The 23,868-nt window shown below is 36.1% G+C and overlaps 5 protein-coding genes and 1 pseudogene across 7 annotated transcripts; 1 reads left to right on the top strand and 5 right to left on the bottom strand.

The window, feature by feature from the left end:
* Positions 1-288: 288 nt before the first annotated feature.
* On the bottom strand, positions 289-2,279 carry LOC140970349 (large ribosomal subunit protein eL6-like). Its single transcript, XM_073432022.1, has 4 exons — positions 1,969-2,279; positions 1,789-1,895; positions 676-857; positions 289-601 (listed from the first exon to the last, which is right to left on the bottom strand). Exons 1-4 carry the CDS (start codon positions 2,217-2,219, stop codon positions 446-448), a joined length of 696 nt encoding a protein of 231 aa, XP_073288123.1. The 5' UTR covers positions 2,220-2,279; the 3' UTR covers positions 289-445.
* A 2,536-nt stretch (positions 2,280-4,815) lies between these two features.
* Positions 4,816-7,470, bottom strand: LOC140970375 (MICOS complex subunit MIC10-like). Of its 3 annotated transcripts, none has more exons than XM_073432054.1 (3): positions 7,184-7,470; positions 6,315-6,454; positions 4,816-4,836 (listed from the first exon to the last, which is right to left on the bottom strand). In XM_073432054.1, exons 1-3 carry the CDS (start codon positions 7,317-7,319, stop codon positions 4,831-4,833), a joined length of 282 nt encoding a protein of 93 aa, XP_073288155.1. In that variant the 5' UTR covers positions 7,320-7,470; the 3' UTR covers positions 4,816-4,830. The 3 variants fall into 3 exon arrangements, with proteins under 3 accessions (XP_073288155.1, XP_073288152.1, XP_073288153.1); XM_073432051.1 differs by lacking the exon at positions 4,816-4,836 and adding an exon at positions 5,467-5,635 and having other exon boundaries at positions 7,184-7,469; XM_073432052.1 differs by lacking the exon at positions 4,816-4,836 and adding an exon at positions 5,619-5,758.
* Positions 7,471-8,493: 1,023 nt separating this feature from the next.
* Positions 8,494-11,482, bottom strand: LOC140970345 (patellin-3-like). Its single transcript, XM_073432015.1, has 4 exons — positions 10,039-11,482; positions 9,418-9,542; positions 9,173-9,314; positions 8,494-9,086 (listed from the first exon to the last, which is right to left on the bottom strand). The coding sequence occupies exons 1-4, from the start codon at positions 11,326-11,328 to the stop codon at positions 8,835-8,837; spliced, it is 1,809 nt and encodes a 602-aa protein (XP_073288116.1). The 5' UTR covers positions 11,329-11,482; the 3' UTR covers positions 8,494-8,834.
* Positions 11,483-13,363: 1,881 nt separating this feature from the next.
* LOC140970469 (protein NRT1/ PTR FAMILY 5.10-like) lies at positions 13,364-14,438 on the bottom strand (annotated as a pseudogene).
* Positions 14,439-15,549: 1,111 nt separating this feature from the next.
* On the top strand, positions 15,550-21,030 carry LOC140970346 (transmembrane 9 superfamily member 1-like). Its single transcript, XM_073432016.1, has 12 exons — positions 15,550-15,818; positions 16,398-16,590; positions 16,679-16,783; positions 16,967-16,984; positions 17,061-17,155; positions 17,256-17,408; positions 17,604-17,738; positions 17,838-18,004; positions 18,818-18,912; positions 19,031-19,404; positions 20,186-20,459; positions 20,593-21,030. The coding sequence occupies exons 1-12, from the start codon at positions 15,744-15,746 to the stop codon at positions 20,658-20,660; spliced, it is 1,752 nt and encodes a 583-aa protein (XP_073288117.1). The 5' UTR covers positions 15,550-15,743; the 3' UTR covers positions 20,661-21,030.
* A 652-nt stretch (positions 21,031-21,682) lies between these two features.
* LOC140970435 (UDP-glycosyltransferase 88F4) lies at positions 21,683-23,347 on the bottom strand. The gene has a single exon (XM_073432197.1). It carries the CDS (start codon positions 23,320-23,322, stop codon positions 21,853-21,855), a length of 1,470 nt encoding a protein of 489 aa, XP_073288298.1. The 5' UTR covers positions 23,323-23,347; the 3' UTR covers positions 21,683-21,852.
* Positions 23,348-23,868: the final 521 nt, after the last annotated feature.

Raw genomic sequence — 23,868 nt, 5'->3', positions numbered from 1 at the left:
TCACAGTCAGAAAAAAACGGGTTGTTCGATCAGATCTACGCTAATAGCTCCAAGAGCATTAGAGCTTTACTCTATTCCTTATCAGAATGGTCGGCTTGTTAGCTGGTAGTCTAGCTGCATAGCTCTTCGAGAGAATATAACATTTGTTAATGAACTCGAGATATAAAATTTCCCCTACGGAACAGTAAGATGTGAACCTCGATGGATAATAAAAATAGGAGGGTAAGCAAGAGCTGGAGATAAAAATGATTCTCAAAGATCGATACAAGACGCTTGTTAGACGACGACTGTGAGAACCAAATTTAAGTCTCGGCTGAAAACAAACAAATTTGAATAAGCAAGAGTTGCAGAATTCCCAATATACGGTTCTACTGAAAAAACAGGACATAAAAACTAAGAGTGATTAATACAAAAATGAAAATAATAATTTGAAAAGTGCTTCTCCCTAAAAGACCAACTCATGAGGTTTCATGCCAGCCTTGAGTGAGAATCTTGCACCCAAATAAGCTTTGAGGTCTGGAACAGATTCAATGGCTTTCAATAAAGATACATCTACAGCTTTCTGATCGTCTTTCTTCTCTGCTGGAAGTGTGGCTTTATCCTACATTTCAGCCACTGTGCCATTAAAGAATGAACAACGAGCAATAATAGATCAGAGAATGATAGAAAACCAACCTGTTTATCTGCTTCAAAGAATTCATTCTCTCCCTTTTTATTTTTCTTCTCAACTTTCTTGGCAAAGTACTTGTCTTCATATTTATCCACGTTTACCCCGGAAATGTCGACCTTTGTGGATGATGCAATAACATAGGCCTGGTTCACACGTCTTAGAGGAACACCATTGATCTTGAATGGTCCTGTAGCCACAGTAAATTAAACTATACACTAATAAGTAATAGTACACGGAAATAGTGATCTGAGGGGATAAATTTCGAAAAACTAAGGCTCCTTCTGCCGGAAATATGACGTCAAATTAAAATTAATGCACAATTCAATTCAATTTTGTTCTTTCTCATTTTTATATAAATCATAGATGGAATTGAGCTATCAGTGAAACTTAATAACACCTACAAGCTACCCACAGGAAACTAAACCAAGACATTATGAAAAAAAATCCAGACTCTAAATAATGCTGGACTAATGAATGATGAGCCAACTGACAAAAATTTATCAACCAAACAATCAGCAAAGGCGCGTACTGATTCAGAAATTAAAAATCAATCAGACCCCATGAAACTTCATATCTATTATATGTATTTCTCAGAGTCAATCCCAAGAGGTCATGGCAGGAACCTGCGCCCCAAGGAAATAGGATAGCAACCTCAACCAAATTATCAATAAAGAGGACATTACCGAAGATTTATGATCACTCGAGGAATAGATGAATCTGTGTATTTCACCATAGCACAGTGAATCTTCTTAATAAAAGAAACAAGATAAGAGCACAAAAATAAAACTATTACATAGTTCCATGCATAAAATAGACCACACATTTCCGCAAAAATTGCAAGTCTCCAAACACTTTATACGTAATAATCTCACGGATTACAAATTTTCTTCAACACTAAGATCACCATGTTGACGTTTGATTAAGACTATAAGTAGCATATAGCTCACTAAAGAAAACTTTAGCAGATGCAGCAATCCACGTAGCTTTTTCAAATGCCGAAGACATACTTGAAAGTTGAAATCAACATAAAAAAAACAAATAAATGGCAGCCAAGACTTTGGAAAATGCGATAAAGAGAAAATCCCTAAGAATTAAAGCATAGTGAAAAATAAACTTGCCGGTAACTAGAAGCAATCCCGAAGTAAGCTGCTTCAAGAAAATAACTCTCTTCCCCTTAAACCTTCCAGCCAAGATTATCAATACTGTCCCAGGTGTAATGCTCGCTCTACATAAAAAACTAAAAATCAGCAAGAAAGAAAAAACAAAAGTAGCATTAGGGATAAAAAGAGAAGTATAACCTGAGCTTGGTGGGCTTGGACTTGCGCTTGTTGGATAGCGGCTTCTTGACGTCATCCGCCGGGTAAAATTTTGGGGGCTTCTCCGTCACGGGGGCAGCCTCCGCAGCTTTCTCGTGTTGGGGAAATTTGCCGCCGTTTTTGGCTTTGATTGCCCAGAGACCCCTCTTGTGGTACATCTGGGAGCGGGACACTTTTCGGATCCCCCGGATCAACTCCGGATTTCGGGTGATTCTCGGACCTTTGGGCGCCATTGATGAATATTATCTTCTGAGGAGAGTTTGCAGACTCGTCAGCCAGAATTAAAACCCTAGTGTAGAAGCGTTTCTAACAGCCTAATTCATGAGGGCTTATAATTTGGGCTTTATGAACAAATCGTTATTTTGGCCCGAATTAAAACAAAACGTTGGGCCTCTAAACATTCCATTGCTGGGCTCACCAGTGTTGTTCTTGTTATTGGAAAAATAACAAAAATCCGTGAGATTATTACATGTTTAAGGAATAAATATTAGATAAATGAATAGGTCTAGTTCAACCGGAGTGTATTCAACAATCTATATTTATTTTTGTATTTGGAGTCCATGCTCTTTTTTTTTCAACATTTTCACATATTTTATCATGTTTCTTTATTATTTTATTTGAAACATAAAAAGACTAATCCGAAACCCCAGCCCAATCCGAACCGGTTTTCACCCGGTTATTTTTTATATCTCGAACCGATAGTAGGAACCCAATCCGCCCATTTGTTTCGGTCCCAAAATCAAGTACATTAGATCTCGAATTTGCAGATAAACATTCACCATGCATGCATAGGTGAAACTCATCCCAGCCATGGATCAACCACATCCAACGAAAACAATTATCAGAATCTGTTTTCCCTATTTAACTCCGCTAAGATAGAGACATCGTAAGGTCCAAAACGTGAAAACATAACCTAATTGCGTACAAATCCAGGAAAAATGAAAAATGACAAATTAAATTACTTTAATTTTATTAATTAAATATGATATGCACGTTTACATGTTTAAAATAAGGTTTTATGTTAAAATACATAAAATTGTGTTTTAAAGGTCATTCGAGACGTGATCGAAGAATGGAGACCGAAAACCAAAAAAAAAAAAATTTTATAAAATGATTATTTTTAATTATTTAATATATAGTATATTTTAAATGGTATTTTCGAAATGATAATTTTTTAGGTGTTTTTACGTGTTGAGTCGTATTTTAAACATGTAATCGATTTTGGAAAAAAATATGGACTTTTTGGGAACTCGGCTAATATTTTCGAAAACTTTTGTAAACAAAATAATTTGTCTACTTTATAATGGACCTATTATACTAAGATAATTGGACCCAAAATTGTATCAAGTGTTTTATTTAAAAACAAGCTCTTAAAGCCAAAGCTCCTACACCTCATAATCCACGCCACAAGCCTCAAAAAATACTAGGACTCTCCTTACCACACACGGCCACACACACATACACGCGTCTTCAAGGAATTCTCGTCGGTTTTGTGGCTCAAAAACGCAACATGTTGCTTTCTCATCTCTCCGCCAACGTCCTTCGCGTCAAATATCGAATTTCGTGCGAATAATACGCAAAAGCACGCCTTAATCTTCTTTCAGCCATCGTTCATACCATATTATATGTATTGATACATGTTTGCATGAAAAATATGATACACTATCTTATATTTCGTTTTTATGGCAAAACATGAACAAAACTTGAGTTTTTATGTTTCTAAATTCATGATTATGATGCACAAAGGGGCTGCAATGATAGAGCTATCAAAAATGACTAATTTTAGTAGGTTTAAGGAATCCTAGGTGCATGTTTAAGGGCTAGACAAGTAAGGAGATATGGTTAACGAAAACTTGGGTTTTTAGGGAACTAGGGTTTCGGCTTGGGGGTATCTTGAAGGGCGGGGCTGCTGGCTGCTGTTAGGGCACGTCCAGGAGTCCCAAGGGGTTGAGTCGGGGTCCTAGGCTGATTGAGGGAAGGTTGGTTCGAAGAAAAAGGGCTGAAGCGTTCCTTGGACGTGCGCACCATGTGGATCGGGTTTGGGGACTGTGGGTTCTAGGTTCCTTAATTCAGTCAAGCAGGGTCTTTAAGGGTCGGTCATGATCCTATGAGGGTTGGTTAGGGTCTGGACATGATGGTTAAGGTCTAGGCTTGAAGAAACCCATGAAATATTAAGCTAAGGTTTGATCAAATTGTACAGAAAATTCAGTAGGTGTCCTAAGCCATTCCGAGGGATTTAAATGGCTTGATTTGGGTTGCATAGAGCATGGTTAGGTGTTAATAAGCTATGGTTCAAGTTTGATAAAGTTTAGCTAAGTTTTGAGTCGATTCGGATTAAAACCGGAACGTACGTTTAAGTTTTAAAACGAATTGAGAAATTAGTCGAGGAGCGTAAGTTTACGTCTAAGAAATATTTATGGGTGTATTTTAAAGTGTTATGTTAAGTTTGGATGGATTCGGTTCGTCGTTTTAAGGTCTAAGAGTAAATTGAGAAAGTTAGAGTTTCAGGGGCAAAACAGTCATTTTACACCTGAAAAATGTTAAACGTACTGACAGTGCACTGAATGCTGTAATGAATGTTAAAATGTTTATTTTAAAAGTTTATGGAATTTGATGAGGAAGAACGATAATTCTAAAAGACGTGTTGTATGCTTGGTTCAAAAGAAAAATGATATTTATACGCATGAATTTTTATAAGTGACGAATATAATGAAAGGTTGAAGGGGGTGACTTGATTGTGACTAATACGATGATATGTGAGACCAATGCTCAGTTGATGGGTAAGAGTGTCGTTAATATCCCCGCCGCCTGGTACCATGTTTATACGTAGATAAATCCATCGACCTACAGCTGATACGAAAGTCACAATTAATTATCTGAATTCAATAAAAGAGAAACGTATACGTATATGATGAAAAGAGAAATGATATGATGAAAAGAAAATGATTTAAAGTTATGCACTTTAATGAAAAGCTATTTTATTAAAAGTATTTTTCACTGTCGCATGTGAACGAATATGTATTATTTGCTATCATGGTTAAGTTTGCCGAGTTAATAGACTCACTAGGTGTGATTGATGCAGCTGAGCATGATGTTGTTTATGATGGAGGACTTGATTGTTGAACTAGCGGAACTGATGGTGCACATAACCCGATGACCTTCTCTAGTTTTCCGCATTAAGATTACTTTAAAGATTTTTATAACTTTTGATGCTTTTGAAAAGTTTTGAGAGAATTTAAGATGCATATACTTTAATTTGAAAAATACTAGTTTTAGGTTTGGTTGAACGATTTACAATTTTATGTTTTTCACTTAGTTCTTTTGGATTTTCAAATAATAATTTGGTTGGTTTATTTCAAATTGAGCAAAGGTATTTTAAAATATATATGTGTACATGTTAGTATATTCGGCCGAATGGAATGATAGAAAAAAATTCTAGTACATTTGAAAGAAAAACGAGTAGTGGACGTTTCAAACATAGAGTGCGAAACACGGAGATAGCATTCATGAAAATTGTGATAATACAATAGCAGTTGGTGATCAACTGTTCAAAACTACATCTTTTGAGGAAAAACAATTGCAAACTAGATGAAAGGCTCCGTGTTATGTAAAAACTTGCCAAGCAATTATGACTTCATTCCTCCTCAGCCTGCGTTGTATCAAGACATAATTTTTAACAAATCGCATCCTCAAGGATATGACAGATTTTCTAGGGACACATGTAATGGAGACAGAAGCGACTGGGCTGGTGCAGGCATGCCTAAAATAACGACTAGGACACAAAACCGATACAAACACATGATGTAAGCTTCCCAATCAACAGATGATGAAAACATCTCACAACTCAGTTTTTATACAAACGAATATGAATACTGGTTGGGTAATCCAGATAAAAGGGCATTTTTTATAACTGGGTGTTCTTTCTCATGGAACTTCACAAAATTCCTTCCTAACTAATCCATACTTGAGACAAATCTCAGAAGCTCTAGCTGTTCTAAGGAAATGCTCACGAGACATCTATATTTAACAGAACCCAGACAACCTTTAGGTTTTATTGCCAAAATAACTATTCCAAAAAGTAAAGCCAGTAAAACATTTTTCAATGATCTTCACTAGAAATTCAGATCATAGAGCTCACAGTTAGATCAATAAAGTCAACTTATAAACTCATACTTCAGGAAAGACCAAATATACTTCTCATATTACATTCATATTTACTGAACAGATGCGTATTTTTGGGAGAAATCAAATGGCAAAATATAATTAATCGCACTCACCCTATAACCAATAAATGAAAGTAAAATCAGTATCAGTAAGAGCATATTTACCTTAGACGGAGGGGAATCAGAAAGGCTAGGATTCAGTTTTGGCGGAGATTCGTCAAATTTATGAGAGCACTGCGAGTATGCAGAACCAATCCCTACTCCAGCACCAAAAGCTACAGATGCCCAGCGTGTAACCGGACTCCCTAACACAACAAGCAGCATAAACTGATTAGTACAATGGTCTGACGAGAGCAACCCTTAAAGCTTAGTATGGGGGCACACATGAAAAGAATGAATATGACAAAATTTGACATGCTTTCCATGGAAATGATATAAACATATGGGGTTGATTCTCTAAAATACAGCCAGCTGCAGAAAATAACAAAAAATTGAAGAGTATGCTTGAAGCCAGGGGGGAAACAATTTGTAAAGATCGTCCTATTACATTTGGCATAAAGCCCGGAGCGAGTAAATTTGTGAGTTCTATGTAAGTTTGACTTTCGTGTTTGTAAAGGAAAATCTCATCAAATATAGATGCAAGAAAAGAAAGTATTACAAGGACAGGCAATCAACAACCCAGCGCTGACATAGCACAACTATGGCAGATCCTTTAAGGGACACACTATACATTTTTCAGAGGTAAAAACGCTATCGCGCAGTAACTCCACATTCCTCTTTTCCATACTTGCATAATAGTGCATGGATTGCAGTATCTAGCCATGCTGTTAAGAAACCCGAAACACATAAATTGAAAAACAATCGAACGGATTAATAATCCAAAACACGGCAATTCATATTGAGTTTACAACGCATATAAAAAAGGGACGCATCATTGCACAAAGCATTACGATCTAATCACCAAAACTTCGAATCCGGAAAAAGGGGGGAAACATACAATACTTGAAAGAACAGAGGAAAGCAGAAATACTCACGGAAGAGCAGCAGCCCGGTAAAAGCGCCGGCGAACGAAGAGTAAACAAACCGACGAAGGCCCAAATCGAGGCAGGCGTCCCATTTTGCATTCAAATCGTGTCGAGCTGGAATATCAGCCTTGTTTTCTTCCGCCATTCTTTGTAATTGTCACCTCGAAAACTGGTCTGATTGAGTAGGTTTTTCCAATTCTATCGATGAATTGATGAACTTGCTCCTGCTTCAGCCGAGTGGATCGTTTTGTGCCTGTAACGTTGAAACCGTGGTGTTTTCCTAGAGACCGTTCTGTATTTTCAGCTCTGGTCCGGTCCCTCTTTGTTGGGGCTTGGGCTTTTTACTTTATCGATCAATAACACTTCTCGTCTAAGCCCAAACTCGCCTCTTGGAGGCCCAATACGTTTTAATGCTTCAAAATCCCCAATTAAACTTGCTTTTTAATTAATTAGTATTACTAATACTACTGTTGGAATTGGCATTAGGTCTCAAAATTAGCTACCAAATTCTAATGGAGATACGTTTTATCACGTCTTTCATATGGTCAGTTATTGTTTTATAATTATCATCTAAATAACTACATCAACTTTGCCACTAATACTAACTAAATATATGATCTTGATTTCGATACCAGTTGTAATATCGATATATTGTCATTATACCTTATTTAACAGGCGTAATGAATAAAATAGATAAATTCAAGAATCTGGCAACTGTATGACAATCTCATATTGTGGTAAAGTTACTGTTCGTGGGTTCTTTATCTTTATACTTGTACTCTATGTTCTGAAAAATCACCTAAGTTGTCACTCACCACCCTAATTTTTTGTTAGATGTTAGAAGAATTAGAATTTTAGGCTTAATATCTACACATATTATGTTGGAAAATTGTTGAAAATTTTTAAATTTCATGTTATGAAGGTTGTAAGTGAACATATGATCTGGTTGATTGATATATAAAAATTTATTGATATCTATATATTATTAATTTATTATTAGAATTTTAAATTTTATGAGAGTAAAACATAATACTTGTAAATGTCCCAATTGATTTTGGCTTTAAAAAAACAGTCTAAATATCTAGATGATAGGTGGTAGGTAGTAGTCTGCCTATCTTTTTTAGAATATTGTCTATGCCACCTCACCTAATGATTAATGGTGAATTGAGAATAACCACCACTTTCTTGATTGGACTAGTAGTAGGCTGGGAAAATGATTTCTTGATTGATTAAGTAGGTTGGGAAAATGATTGTCAACCACAAACTCAGAGAATCTCTGAACATGGTTTTTATCACAAATAAACAGAAGACAGGACAATGGAATGATAAGAATCTTTCGGACGTCAACATCCATGTAAAGAAACAAAATGGACTCTAACAAATATAATGTAGTAAAATGTACAAAAACAGGAAAGCGTTGAGAACCATTCCACACTAGCAAAACACAAAGTTATGTCCAAAAAGCAAAGCGCAAATCTTTATACCAGACGACATTTAAACACTCCAGCCACAAAACTGTAATAAAAAAACCGAAAAAATTCGAACTACGAAGCAATAACTCCCTCGCTTCTTTATCCCAAAGATAAGTAAGAATAAGATACAAAAACTGATGTGCAAGACGAACCCTTTTGCATTCTGCATTTGTCTCTAATCATAATTTTTAATCAGAAGGCTTGATCTTGGACCTGTAAACTAGCAGCTTCTTCTTAGAAGTTTGATTATTAAATGTGAGAACCACCTTACCCGCCTCACCGACTTTGAAGGTGTAGCTGATTACTTGCTCATCAGTTGGTCCAATCTTTCTTGATTTTTGAATAATCCGTGTGTATCCACCCTCAGAGCATGGCACAAACTCAACTCCATAGGCAACATCCCAGCCCACCACCCTCAACTCCCAAACCAAAATGCACGCCTGGAAAATCACATCACAATAGAACTTTATAATTTATAAATTTAAAATTCCCACTTTTTCTGAATAGATCAGAAAAACGAGCCCACCTCGGTGATTGCCAGTTCAATAGTGTGTTGGCTTATGGGCTTGATAGTTTCTTCGATTGCAGCCTCAGCCGAGGTGAAGTCCTGCTCACCATCCTTGCTAAGGCCACCATATTGAACTGGTACTTGCTCAGGTGCTAAGTATCTGATGCATAAAATCACAAATAACATTGACACACTTCATGATGACACCTAATTACTAAGACTAATAGCAAATAATGGAACAAAAATTCATAAAAATAACCGACTTGAAGAGGGTCTCAGTAGTCTTGGTAGGGCCTGCAAAAACAAACTTGCTTTTGGTTCTTTGAGACAAGAATGGACTGATCATCCTATTATAAGCCACATACCACCATGGAACATTGATGAACACCTTGCATTCACCAGTAAAAACCAGCACAATTAATCAATAAAAAGTAATGCTAGCATAATGCTGAACACTTAATTAGAACCAAGCATAAAATTAAACTAACAAGAAAAAAAACGAGAAGTATAAATCATTTTGTTGGGCCAACTCTTATCCGCCGAAGCTTTTTAAAAAAGTGATCTCTAACATTATATCACATTGGAGTTACTGAATAACAGTTCAAAATCCGTGGTGCACCTCACATGTTTTATTGTGTCCAATCAACTTGCATGTGTACTTGCGCCTCCAGAAATGTATTCATTTCCTGATATCCGGCATAATGGAATGTTGATGCCATGAACTTGGGCTTTTAAAAGAAGTGGTTTATAAGAGGAAATATTTAAATTTTTACTCCAAGAAAAGCAGAAAACGTAGATGAAATCTTCAATCCCAAAAAAGCAGCAAAATAGATTTTTACCAATCAGCATCATCATTGTTTTACGTGTGCGAATTGTTTGTCTACCTGTTTTGCAACATATTCGGGATAGTTATCCTGCAGCAATTGGAGGGCTTGATTGGTAGCTTGGCGCATTTCTTTCTTGAACAAGTTGAGTCCAGGGGAATTCTGAAGATCAGTGATCTGAACAATAGTGCAAGCCCCATCAGGGCGGCTGAAATCAAGTTTCCTGATATTCTTTTCCAAGAACTGAATGTACCACTTCAAGAACTTGGTTCTCTTTTCGGAATCGACAAAAGTGTTGCTGTACAAATCCTCGTCCTGAAACTCTCCAAAAGCATTGTAACAAACAGGATGCCCCTCTTTATCCACCCCATGAACGTAAACAACCTTTTCAAGTCCCTCGATAATTTCTTCATCTTCCATTAACTCGTCAATTTTGAACTCTTTTCTCCATGCCACCACACTTTTCAGCATGGAGAAAGCATCTTTAACCTTGAAATCTCGAGCCCTTAAGAACTTTAAGAGAATCACATCACTCTTCTCATCAGCAAGAAGTGGGATACCCCATATAGAAACTTCCTCTGGCTGCAGCGCTGGTACTGTTTCCTCCTCTGTGACAGGTACCTCCTTTGGCTTCTCCTCCTCTGTCGGGGCTACGGTGGATCCCTCACAGGGTGGGTGGGCAGGGACGCTGACTTCATGAATTATAGTTTCTTTAACTTCTTCGACCACAGTTTCAGCCGTTTCTTTTACATTTTCGACTACTGTTTCAAATGGCGATTCCTTTTCCTCTTCGACAGGAAGAGGTGGGATCATTTCTTTTTCATTGTTCTTCTCGATCGCAGCCTCAGGTTCAGTTTTAACGGGCTCATTGCCTGGCGGAGGTGGCGGCAGAACTTCAGTAGATACCTCGCAAGCTTCAGTCTTTTGCTCTTCTTTCTTCTCCTCAGATTTTGATTCTTCTTCTTTCTTCCCTTCAGCTTTAGGTTCTTCATCTTTCTTTTTCTCTGCCGGACGCGGCGGCGCAGTAAATTCATGCTTGTTGAGTGCCTCCTGGATCAACAGTTTAAGTTCATCCAATGCTTTCTTCTGCGGGTCAATTAGATCATCAAATTTGTTACCCTCCTGATCTTTAAACGAATCTGATTCAGTCGTCGCTTCATCCTTTCCCATCTCCCCTTCTACCGCCTCCTCTGCCGCCTGGTTTTCAACTTTCTCAGGCTCAGGTTGCGGCGCCACCTGCTTATCCACCACCATGGTTGCGGGCTTCTCGATCAATGGAACATCAGACAGCGCGACCTCTTCTGCCGCACTAGGCGACTCAGGAATTGATTTCTTGGTTTCCTCAGTCATTGATATTGCCAGAGATTAATGAAATTCAGGAAAGTAAAGTTCTTCGCAATCCAACAATTCTGCCGAGTTGATGTGAGATTGAACGTGGAGGTAGAAATGGAGTGGCAAATTTCATGTATGAAATAGGCACAGCCTGTCAAATACTCGGAGATTGCCAACGATGCCACATTGTACCGTTGTTCGTCCAATCATTATTTCTTTTACCATTATTAATTATTATTAGATTTTATTCCTCGTATAATCTAATTTCCAGAATCATAAATATTGTGATACCGTCGAAAAATGAGACGAACAAAAAAGTAAAACATTAATCTCTTTATATCTAGTAAATACAATTAATAATAATAATTATATTTCTTAATCACTTGTTAACAACTTTGTCACAGGCTGGCCACTTCGTTTAGACAAAAGAAATTATACAATAATTCTGTCTAATTAATATTAAATATTTTAAATAGTACAAGGTTCCCTATGGAAATGAGTAATAGCTGTAACGTCAATATTTAATCGGTTTCTTTAAATATACCAAATATTAATAATTAGGTATTAAATTTTAATTCAGTTACAACTAATAAAGGTCATATGGTACCTGTCGCACATGCGCAAATACTATTCAATATTGCAAAATAGAACATTAAATTTTTTTTCTAGTATGTTTTTTTATTTGTGATTTTCACCTTTTATTTTGTTAAATTTTAATTTTAAGTATGTATCTTTTGATTATTATTTTTTTGAAATTTTGAATTTTTTTGTGAGTATTGATGTGACATTACGCATATCAACGTTCGGTATCACATTAACGTCATTTTAGAAAAATTATAAAAAATTGTCAAAAAAAAATAAAGATATGGGACTAAGTGTCAAGCTCTGAACCCGATTCAATTTTCCATATGCTGAAACGTAAGAGGATGATAAATTAGCAGTAGAAAATATTACAATGGAACGTGGGTTTGTGGCTAGGGAACATTAGAATTCTAGAAACTCATTATTCCTTGGTGATTAATTGAGATATAATGACTAATCAATAATTATTATACGTAAGAAAATGATTATAATTATAAATAATAACATGAAAAATATATTGGATAAAGAAACTAATGCTTACGTTCTCATAGACTGACAAAAGATGATAATCGAAATTTAAGCACTAATAAATTAAAATTATGATTTTCGTTGAGTCATCAAACAATTAATAATAATAACTATAAATTAATAATTTTATCCTAAATATATATACTTCAGCAAATATACGGACAAATCTGGTCACGTGTATCATACCAAGATTGAAATTTGACAACACTAAATACTAAAATCGCAAGAAAACAAATATACACGATGAAATATTTAGTTTTCCTTATTGTAAAATAATAAATAAATGTGTAAATTTGCACAATTTTTCGATAACAGCATTCAAAGATCCTCAAGTACGTGGCTCATCCCATGCACCCAGGTTAGAATTTCACCAGCACTCAGGTGTATTCTCCTTCGAAAACTAAAGGATTCCTCTTGAGCCACAGAAAAAATGATAAAGAAATACCTAAATCACTAGCATACCAGTCCACCTTTCAGGATTGGTTACAAAATCATATCGAAACAACACAGGAATACATCGTAAACTATATAGTTTGCAACAAGTTCAACGAACAGCACATCATTTATGTCTGTTTCTCCAAGAAAATCGTAGCCTTCATAATGATAATATCAAACAAGAAGTTTCCTGTTGTGAGTATATGATCTCCAGAAGTAGACATGCACAATCAGTGAAGCAGCAGCAAGCCAGGAGACTGGTCGTAGAACGGTAGAAGAACTCTTGGAAACCGACTATGGTGATCACATCAGCAACTCCGAAAAGTAAATACTGAGGTATAAGCCACCATACATTCATTGGTGCTGTGGTCTGTAAATTATAGGACCTGTAATAATCCAAATTAGCATTTTGCATAAGGACATAATTTTGATAGGTTTGTATTGTACAGAAAGCAATTTCATTTCTAGTGTTTCTGAAAATATTATTAAGCGGAAAACATTTTTTTACTCACTTGAATTGCTGAATGCCCTCATGAGGCAGAATTCCCTGAGCTTCCTCCTCTCTGGATATGGCGTAGGGTTAGTCTGCCAGTTTCTAACTGTTCTGACAAATACTTGACCGATTCTGATAAATGGGCCGGTTTCTATCATCACTGTGCGTACGAAATCGGTATGTCCTAGTCCCCATGAAAAAAATAGTCAGGGCGAGGCAAATAACAATACATGGGATCCCAAAGCCAAGAACCCAGCCTAGAATGTCTTGGATGTAGTTCAAAATGACGAGAGCCAAAAAAACACCAGCACAAAAGGAAAAGTACCACCAATATATTAAAGAATGAGCTTTTGGCTTTACACTCGATTGGATCTTGCTCATCAAACTGATCAGCTCCAAAAGCTTGAACACGTGGTTTATGCCCCCCTTGGGCCAATGCTACTACATACAAAGAGAAGAAAAATAGATTAACTTGAAGCTTAGGTACTGGACAACATGCTGTGCCATTTGAAGCTTTTTGGCAATCGTACTCTTCAAATGGAAAAAATAAAGCTGATGCAGACAATTATAATCCAAGTCCCTGTACTCCATACCAGTGGAAAAAAATATCGTTAGCCTTTTAAGACAAGGAAAAAGAATTCGAGAAAAGTATGTGAACCAAATATCTCTATGCTAATCGAAGTAAGATTTATCTAGCTACGCATAAAGTTTGTATATGAAAAGAAAATGCTCGTACCAGAATATAGAGGCCAGAAGCGAGAGTAATCGTATGGTACCGACCCAGAAACGAGTCGGCTATAAAGGCACCCAACAGTGGCAAAAGCAACGCCATTCCAGACAACAAGTTCACATTCCCCGCAGCCTTGGACTTCCCCAAGGGCCCCGTCAAGAAGCTTATTGAAACCGAACTTATGCCGTAGTACGCAAACCTCTCAGGCACTTCCACTCGTAAAACGCAAAATAAAAAAACATAAAAAGAAACAAAAATTTTCAGGCCGTTGATGATTTACAAATCTGTTTCGACAGGTACCAATGATGAAGGCAGCAGATTTCCAGCCACCGGATTTGGAATGGGTTGCTGGTCGGCCATTGTAGTCAACGGTCGTCGTTCAGCAGGGGAGCTTCACCGTCGGATGCATGGATTCCGATGGCCGTAGAGGTAGGGTAGGAAAACCGGGAAACAAAAAAATTGATCCGTTAGACAATCTCATATGAATTTTTGTGAAAATTTTTTTTCTCCGGTCAGGTCGAGTGGGATATCTGTATCACTCAATTGACAGTGAGACAATCTCATTAATATTTTTGTGAATAAATAATGGACGGTGATCTTATGCATTATGCAATCAAGAGTATGAATAAAATGTTATACAATGATGAGATATATACAGAAGAACTTATGTTATTCTGGGCTTCACTAAATGTACAATCATCAGCGTAGCAAAATGTTGGCACAAACATTTCATGGAGTTTCACTTTAGAATTAAATTCTTGCATGATGTTCATGCGAACATCTCACATGCGATCATGAATTGTCTAGCAAGAGGCGTTGAACATCAATTTTTTTTTTCAAAAATATCGAATTCTATTTTATTCTCTACCTTTACCATATCATATTTTGAAATTTCATTAGTTTCCACGTCATGTTAATCCTCAAACAATCATGTGATATTAAATGACTTGAATTTTCATAGTCATATTTAGATATATCATATGTATTATATTATTAAAATCAAGATGCTTGGAATAGATAAATTTGTTGTCATGGTATTTTTTATAAGCTAAAAATAATATTTTCTCTAATTAAAAATATTCCTTTTTATTTAATAGAAATATCATAAAAAATATTTTAGTACATTTTATCTAATCTACAACTAAAATATCATAATATAATTTATTTTATAAGTATATTTGAATTTTTAGATGATCATATCAATCATAATATAAAAATTATAGTTTTATTTATTTTTTTTGTATGTTCTTTAATTAAAAATATTCCTTTTTATTTAATAGAAACATCATAAAAAAATATTTTAGTACATTTTATATAATCTACAACTAAAATATCATAATTTTAGTATTAAATTAAAAACTAATAAGATATATTACTAATTATAATATTTTTGAAAAATAAAAATTGACCGAGGTATAGAGAGAGTAGATAATTTTATTTTGTATTTGTGTATATAATAAGAATATTGATCAGATCCAAAAAAAAGGGTAGAATATTGAGTTTAATACAAGCGTTATATCTCGTCGGGAAAACCAGTCCAGTTCCTATTGAGATCTGAATTTCTAACCAGAAATTGAAGTGAGAGTTGAAGAAAATTTGATCTTTGCCCTTCGCGCGTTACTGATTCAGATCCAGCAATCTCCGTGTCACCGAGAAATTCAAGCGATGTGCGACGCCGTTCGAACACTCTGCATCTTCATTATCTCCTTCTTATTCCTTGTTTCCTCCACTTTTGGAAAGGTGAAGATGTCGGTTTATGAACTTTATCTGATTTGCTGGTTGCATACGCGGTTATTTCAATTGTTCTTTAGGTTACAGGGTGTGTAGTTTTTTATTGCTTCTATAGTGATTTTGGTTGAATTTGATTGTTGGTGGCTTTCAAAGTTTTGTACAACTGGTAATGTCTATGGCGAGAAGAGGAACTTGATCTAGTATGTACGGGAGAAGAAAGTTCCCTCCTTTCCTCCTTTTTCTTCATTTTTTTTTCCCTTTTTAGGGTAAAAAGATGTCTCTAGTCGTCGGCCCGACGTTCAACAGGTTTCTTTTGGTGTGCTTCGTATACATGCAGTTTTATGCTGGTTTTTATTTCTGTTTTGATTCACGTTTAGCTGTATTGCCTTTTCTGTTGTGGATTTGATTCTTATAATTACTAGATTTTATGTATAAACACATACGTGTGTATATGATGTCCGATTTGATCATAAAGTTTATGTCTTTGTGATGAGTTTCGTTTTGAGGAAATCTAATTTCTCAATTGAGTGATGTAGACAGAATGATTACGTTATGCATTTTTGAATCTTTACATCTCAAAATATGCAGTATCAAGCCGGTGATCCAGTCACTCTATGGGTAAACAAGGTTGGCCCATTTAACAATCCCCAGGAAACCTACAATTATTACACCCTCCCATTTTGCCGGTCATCTGAAAATGCTGCTCACAAGTGGGGTGGTCTTGGCGAGGTTCTTGGTGGGAATGAACTTATAGATAGCCAAATTGATATAAAGTTTAAGAGTAATATTCTTTAACTGAATTTTTTTTTTGTTGCGATCTTTCATCTCCCAGAACCATGGCCATTTCATTCTACAATATCTTTTTGCAGAAGATGTTGATAAGACTACAATTTGTGAGATTGAACTGGACGCAGTTAAGGTTAAACAGTTCAGGGATGCTGTGGAGAATTTATACTGGTTTGAATTTTTTATGGGTATGTGTCCCATGATTGTAGAGTCCGTACATGAGATGATACATACCACATTAGTGTGGCTAGGAAATTTTTCTATTCCTTTTAATTTTCAGTTCTCAAAATGTTTTTTATTATTTTGCACTCTTGCTCTTTCTTTCTAACCCCTGTTGTTTCTGTGTGTGCGCATGGCTCTTTGGCGATAAGATGATTTGCCATTGTGGGGTACGTTTATATATCTTCATAAATGTAGTAGGTTGGTTATGTTATACTGTGAGTAAACTTTACTTCATTTGTGTAGGTTTTATCGGCGAGGTGCTTCCTGATAGAACTCGCGATACAAAGCATGTGCTATTTACTCATAAGAATCTCATCATCAAATATAATGAAAATCAGGTGGATTCAATGAGATGTCTTGTCTGTTTTACACAGTAATTATTTTATGTTCCATGTGCAAGTACATTTTCTATCTGAAATTGAATATTTGTGCTTGCAGATCATTCACGTCAATCTCACTCAAGAAGTTCCTAAACCACTTGAAGAGGGAAGAGTGTTAGATATGTCTTACTCTGTCAAATGGGTTTCAACCAATATAACGTTTGCACGCCGCTTTGACATTTATCTAGACTATCCCTTTTTTGAGCATCAGGTGTTTAATTATTTATTGGAATATATTCTTTTGTCAGTGATTTCATCTGTTCTGGTAATAATGTATTAAACAATGTCTGATCACCTTTCCTTAAAGATACCATTTAACACGGGGAGCATATACTAGCTATTCAGTTTATCCTATAGTTTATGTTATTCCTCCTAGTCAGCTTATCCAGTAATCATCATTTTGCAGATCCACTGGTTCTCTGTTTTTAATTCTTTCATGATGGTGATTTTCCTTACTGGTCTGGTTTCAATGATATTGATGCGCACCCTTCGCAATGATTATGCTAAATATGCTCGGGAAGATGATGATCTTGAGACGCTGGTAGTTATTTCTGAACCTTTTTTTTTGTCTGCATAAAGTATACTGAAATTTGTTGCACCATAAAGTAAATTCCTTTAAAATCTTACTCATCTTGTGTAGGAGCGGGATGTGAGTGAGGAGTCAGGGTGGAAACTTGTCCATGGTGATGTATTTCGGCCTCCACAAAATTTGGCTCTTCTCTCAGCTGTTGTTGGCACTGGTGCTCAATTAGCAACACTTGTACTTCTTGTCATCATTTTGGCAATCATCGGGATGTTATATATAGGGTACATCAAATACATATATTGAGATTTTAGATCTCGTTACTGTTTTAATTTATAAAATGAGTTAAGGGGTAGATCTAGCTTGTTTTGGTCGGTATCATGTTCAACAACGACCTGAGGTTGGAAACTTTAAGATCATATGACAAACACAATAGTTGATATGACATCCAAACAATTTATTGGAGTGTAACTTTTTAGTTGGATCTAATTCTTTGTCGACAAATTCAAATTATCGGGTCCATTCTTGTTCCTATGAGTTTGTTATAGTTTAGGTGGTCTGTCAATTTCTCCTGTCAGGGCCTCCAATCTCCTAACCTTTTCCAGAAAGAAGGAAAACAATGAATCAAAAAATTGTAAATTTAAATTTTAGACGTCCAATAGAAATCATGTATGACATCTATATTGTCAGTGATGTTATTATCCTTTATTTTGTCTACAGTAGGCATTAAATAATTGATTTCACTCTGTATGACTTTGCATCAACGTGCACCCCTAAATTTTACGACATTTTTTTCTCTACCTATATGATTTATAGTAATTTACATATATATCAAAATGTTAATAAGGCTCATTATAGATTTCAACTCCCTCGATGATTGCCTCGTAGTTCCTGTTTCTTGAACACTTTTTACGTTTTCCCACGTTTCTGAGTCGGTAGTTTTTCCTTTTTTTTTTACCTACATGAAATTCATCTTCCTTTGGTTCGCACTATCATGGTGTCAGTTGCTCTAAGATATTAGAACATTTTCTATTTGTTTGTTATACTCAATCTGACTTGTTTCAAGTGATATAACGTGCTGTTGTCTTGTATATCAGGAGAGGAGCAATTGTCACGACCTTTATCATCTGTTATGCATTCACCTCATTCATTGCTGGTTATGTGAGTGGTGGCATGTATTCTCGAAATGGGGGTATGTTTCTTTTTTACTGCCATCTATGGTGTTTAAATTTTTATTGTAGCTTAAAATTTCCTTCACTTATAAACTGTCACACCTCTTTAACTTGTTATAAAACTAAATGATTATTCAGGTAAAAAATGGATAAAGTCAATGATCCTCACGGCATCACTGTTTCCTTTCATGTGCTTTGGTATTGGGTTTGTCTTGAACACTATTGCCATATTTTATGGATCGCTAGCTGCTATACCCTTTGGTACCATTGTGGTTGTTTTCATCATTTGGGGTTTTATTTCTTTCCCATTGGCACTTCTTGGTACTGTTGTTGGAAGAAACTGGAGCGGTACTCCAAACAATCCTTGCCGAGTTAAGACAATTCCCCGTCCAATTCCTGAGAAGAAATGGTATCTCACACCATCCGTAATCTCTCTCATGGGTGGTCTGCTTCCGTTTGGAAGCATTTTCATTGAAATGTATTTTGTCTTCACTTCCTTCTGGAATTACAAGGTAATTTTTGTTTCTTTCTTCATCGAAGCATCTGCAGAAATGATTTAAGAATCAGGCGACTGAGTTTTGCTTACTTGCTGTTTCTTTTTGGCCCCATTTATACAGTACAAAGTACAATCAGATACGGTAGGTTCTTATAGTTTGAGAATAAAGGATCATATAAAGCTATAATAGTTTACTACTTAAAAATGTTTGGATAAAGTCATTCATTCAAGAAACACAAATCGAGAGGGAACTGCAACAAATCTAGTAGAAGAGAAAATTGTTGAGGGAAAAGAATTCGGAGGATAATTAGGATTCTGTATAAGTATTGGAGTGATCTTGAATAAAATTTTATGATATCTTAAAACACAAATTGGCTGGGTTTTATTTTTATAAAAGATTTAACGAGACCTTATAGCTTATTTTTTTATTTCCATAAGATTTTTTTGAAAAGAAATTAACAATCACTTACTTGCGAGTATCTTATAATTTATTAACCCTCTCATAAGATGTTTGAAACAATTTATAAGGTGATCCGAACAGTCTCAAAGGTTACGTTATTTGGAATGTGGTCTGTTTTGGCCTTAAGCGAGTGAATTCCTTGGTAAATCTCGGACAATTTGATATATGTTGCCATTCGAAGGAAGTGGCTGAAAGAATTAACTCTTGAATAAACTGTCATAAACCTATAGCTTTTGACATGAATAATCAAGTTTTGGCCAAGGATCTTAAATGCATTATCCTCTACCTGGGTAATTAAGGGAGCCATATGTGTAATTCTTTGCTGTGTTGTTTTCAGGTTTATTATGTCTACGGCTTCATGCTCCTTGTGTTTGTAATTCTGATCATCGTCACTATTTGTGTTACAATTGTTGGGACTTATTTCTTGCTGAATGCGGAGAACTATCACTGGCAATGGACCTCATTTTTCTCTGCTGCTTCTACTGCTCTTTATGTGTACCTCTATTCTGTGTATTACTATCACGTGAAGACTAAGATGTCTGGCTTCTTCCAGACCAGCTTTTATTTTGGATACACTTTGATGTTCTGTCTTGGGTTGGGAATACTATGTGGTAAGTTTGTTCGTTCTTTTATTCCATCCTTCACCGAGGCATGAACGAGCTACTTTTATCATTGCAGCTAGAAGTTATTTCCTATCAGCATTATACATTGTTAATAACTATTTTATCTGCTGTGAAATTTCAGGCGCAGTTGGATATCTGGGCTCTAGATTGTTTGTCAGGAGAATTTACCGAAACATCAAATGTGACTAATGTTAGTTATGTGCAATGAGAACTCGGGTTTGGCCATTATTTTACAGGAAGTTAATTGCCCATTGCAATAGATGGAAGACCACTTCTGCAGAGTCGCCAAAATATTTATCTTTTTACAGAAACTAACTAAGGACGGAACAAAAATGGCCAGAAGACTCAATTTTGCCTCTCCTATTTACCCTCTTGGCATGATTTTACTGCGAAATCTGTTTAACTTATAAATCTTGATGTTTTGGTCTCGGTTAGGTTCCTTTTGTTTTTATTTAATTTATTTGACATGGGAATGGTAGATTTTTATTTGGAGGATTGTTGAAGAAATATGTCGAGACTTCTGAATGTTATCATTATGTGATTGTGAAATTTCAAGCAACCGGCGAGTCACTGGCACAGAGATTGTGTTTGAAATTTGTTGTCGAATTTGTGCATATATCAATATTATTAATTAAATGTTTTAAATAATTGTGTTTTGTCTGCAAATGTGTATAATCGAGTTAGAAAAATCGGCACAATATACATGCTACACCACTGCTAAAGTGTCTCAACACGGTCGATGGTATAAAAATTAAAATTTTAAATTTAAGAACAAGATTTAATATAGCAGAAATTATATTTTTATTTATGTAATTTATACTTTTTTTTTTAATTTTTGGGCGCATAGTCAGTTAATTCAAGAAATTAATCTAATTTGTGTTACATACAATCTAATTTGTGTTACATATAATTTCATTCTTTTTTCGCCATAACAATGACATAATATCGGGCACATTAGCCTTAATTTTTAGTGTTGTATCATTATTTTTTAATGTCACTAAAGGAGAAAAAGAAATAAGACTAAAAAATTGAAAATAATATATTAAAATCGTGAATTGTCCGAAAACGAAAAAAATAAAAAAAACTCAAATCACATACCAAATTATAATTTGCCATTTAACCTCTAACTAAAAATAGTTATATAGCAAATACAGTGAAACACTTTCACTCCAACAATGTACAAAAAAACCTTGTAATCATCATCACTTATTTCATATTATTAATATCTTTTTTTAACATTAATTGAGAAGATATTTTACATTATTTTGAAAACAAACCGGTCTTCCATAAACATCCATATAAAAATATATAGCAATAATACAACACCACATTTTATAATTATATTCAGAATATCAATATTATATATAATAAGATGAGCAGGTCAGTTCCCAAGCCAGACACGTACCAATTTGTCAAGTGCAGCAGTGGAAGAACCCATGTCTCCCAAGGAATCAATTGCCGTCAGTTTCATCTCATGGCTTCGTTCTCTCAGCTCCACACTTGTCTCAGAATGATCCATCAACTCCCTCACCCTTTTCTCCACTTCCTCTCCAACTACAAATCCATCTTCTCCCCTCTGCTCCACCGCAATCGCCATCTTCATGCCCGCCACCACGGCCGCCTTGTTTAAGTGTTGCTCAGCATATAATGGCCACGCCACCATTGGAACACCGGCCATCACCGCCTCCAGGATCGAATTCCACCCACAATGAGTCACGAACCCACCCACAGCCGGGTGTTCTAGCACCGCTACCTGAGGTGCCCACGATTCCACCACCATACCCCTTCCCTTAGTACTATCAAGAAACCCCTCAGGCATTATTGTCATGACATTAAATTCCCCGACCTCTCCAAATTCTTTGATCTTTTCATGCAACCGAGGTTTTCTCACCACCCACAAGAACCTGTGCCCGCTTCTTTCTAATCCTTTTGCTATCTCCTTCACTTGATCACCACTGAAAGTTCCCATGCTGCCAAAACACAAGAAAACAACGCTCCGACTCGGCTGTGTATCGAGCCATGATAAACAAGAATGCTGCAGATTATGATCACCATGATTGTTGAACTTGCTATAAGAATCAGCAATCAATGGCCCAATATTGTAGATTGGGGGAGTTCGCCCATCGGGGACGCACAAGCCGTCAATTACGGCTTTCATAGCGATGGGCTCAAGCTGATTGAATGAATTCACTATAATCCCACTACTTTGAGACAAACAATGGGAGTAATACATTATATCGTAGTAAACGGGCTCATCTCGATTCAAAACAGGCTGGGGCATGTGTTTTGCAGGGAGCATCGGCAGGCCCGGAATCTGAAATTTTGTATCATAAAGATCTTTAAAGCTCTTATCAACTTGATTGTGAATTGTAGGGAAATGCAGATAAGCAGCAAGAGCGGCAAGACCAGAAGTGAAGAAGAAAAATACAGGAATTCCAAGATTTTCAGAAACTGGAACGGCTGAAGCACAAAAGAAATCGATAACGAGTGCATGAACTTTGAATGTTCTTGAAATTTCTTGTAGGGTTTGGTGTACATTAACGGTGTTAAGGCGAATGAAGCCAAACATGTTGGCAAGGAAGCTGACTGCCGGAGATGTGTTGACATTGAGGACAGTAGGGAAGCGGTGGAGGATGATGGAAGAGTAGGTTTCTGAGATGTTGCGGAGATATGCAGCTGTAGCGGGGGCGTCGTTGAAGCCGGCGATTACAAGGATGTGGATGGTGGAGAAATGGCCACGGCTGAGGATGAGCTTGCCGAGTTCCACCATGGAGATCAAGTGGCCGCTGCCCGGTGCTGGATACAAGACTATTGTGTCTTCCATGTTTTTCACTTTTGTGTGTTTTTGCATGGGATTTCGTCCGCTATTTATCGCAAGCATGCGGGTAGGTGTCAGATCTGATGTTTGTTAAAAAAATTTTCGAAATTCCTGTATTAATATATTCATGCGTTGCTTCCTGTCATCGAATTATTTGTAAGTTTTTATGATTTCTTTCGATTGATGTCTTCTAAGCACTCAACAGTCTATGTAAATGTTGTATTTTATTCTTATGAGGTGTGCTTAGAGACCTCAATTATCGGTATTTATAGGTCTCTCATACCATCAATGAGTGATTACGGGAGCTTGATTGTCAAAAGAAGAGGCGCATACGTGTCTCAATTTTCTAAAGTTGATGCAACTTGTATCGTTTGTAAAAAATGTAGGCTATAAGGCCATCTCCAACCCTGCGCTATCACGCTATGATAGCGCAGGGTTTTGCCTCCAACGGAGGCTGCGCCATTTCGGACTCTGCGCCAAATTTGAGTTTTTTTTAATTTTTTTAATTAATATAAATATGTATTAAATATTTTTAATAATAATATTATAAAATTGATGAGTAAAATTAAATTGTGTTGA

This window comes from Primulina huaijiensis, unplaced genomic scaffold (assembly GCF_012295235.1).
Source record: "Primulina huaijiensis isolate GDHJ02 unplaced genomic scaffold, ASM1229523v2 scaffold5913, whole genome shotgun sequence".
Taxonomy (NCBI): Eukaryota; Viridiplantae; Streptophyta; class Magnoliopsida; order Lamiales; family Gesneriaceae; genus Primulina; species Primulina huaijiensis.
The sequence above is the reverse complement of the archived record's forward strand: the minus strand, read 5'-3'. Positions and strand labels throughout refer to the sequence as shown.

What these genes read in the sequence shown, in the direction of transcription:
- LOC140970375 (XM_073432051.1), bottom strand. Translation starts at nt 7,319, where the DNA reads ATGGCGGAAGAAAACAAGGCTGATATTCCAGCTCGACACGATTTGAAT. An exon ending in TACCGGGCTGCTGCTCTTCC is followed by an intron (nt 6,455 to 7,183) that starts GTGAGTATTTCT and finishes TTGTTGTGTTAG; the next exon opens with GGAGTCCGGTTACACGCTGG.
- LOC140970345 (XM_073432015.1), bottom strand. Translation starts at nt 11,328, where the DNA reads ATGACTGAGGAAACCAAGAAATCAATTCCTGAGTCGCCTAGTGCGGCA. An exon ending in CCGAATATGTTGCAAAACAG is followed by an intron (nt 9,543 to 10,038) that starts GTAGACAAACAA and finishes GGTGAATGCAAG; the next exon opens with GTGTTCATCAATGTTCCATG. An exon ending in ACTACTGAGACCCTCTTCAA is followed by an intron (nt 9,315 to 9,417) that starts GTCGGTTATTTT and finishes TTTATGCATCAG; the next exon opens with ATACTTAGCACCTGAGCAAG.
- LOC140970435 (XM_073432197.1), bottom strand. Translation starts at nt 23,322, where the DNA reads ATGCAAAAACACACAAAAGTGAAAAACATGGAAGACACAATAGTCTTG.
- LOC140970346 (XM_073432016.1), top strand. Translation starts at nt 15,744, where the DNA reads ATGTGCGACGCCGTTCGAACACTCTGCATCTTCATTATCTCCTTCTTA. An exon ending in ATCGGGATGTTATATATAGG is followed by an intron (nt 18,005 to 18,817) that starts GTACATCAAATA and finishes CTTGTATATCAG; the next exon opens with GAGAGGAGCAATTGTCACGA. An exon ending in CATGTATTCTCGAAATGGGG is followed by an intron (nt 18,913 to 19,030) that starts GTATGTTTCTTT and finishes ATGATTATTCAG; the next exon opens with GTAAAAAATGGATAAAGTCA.
- LOC140970349 (XM_073432022.1), bottom strand. Translation starts at nt 2,219, where the DNA reads ATGGCGCCCAAAGGTCCGAGAATCACCCGAAATCCGGAGTTGATCCGG. An exon ending in TCCAAGCCCACCAAGCTCAG is followed by an intron (nt 1,896 to 1,968) that starts GTTATACTTCTC and finishes TTTTTTATGTAG; the next exon opens with AGCGAGCATTACACCTGGGA. An exon ending in TCTTTGAAGCAGATAAACAG is followed by an intron (nt 602 to 675) that starts GTTGGTTTTCTA and finishes GCTGAAATGTAG; the next exon opens with GATAAAGCCACACTTCCAGC.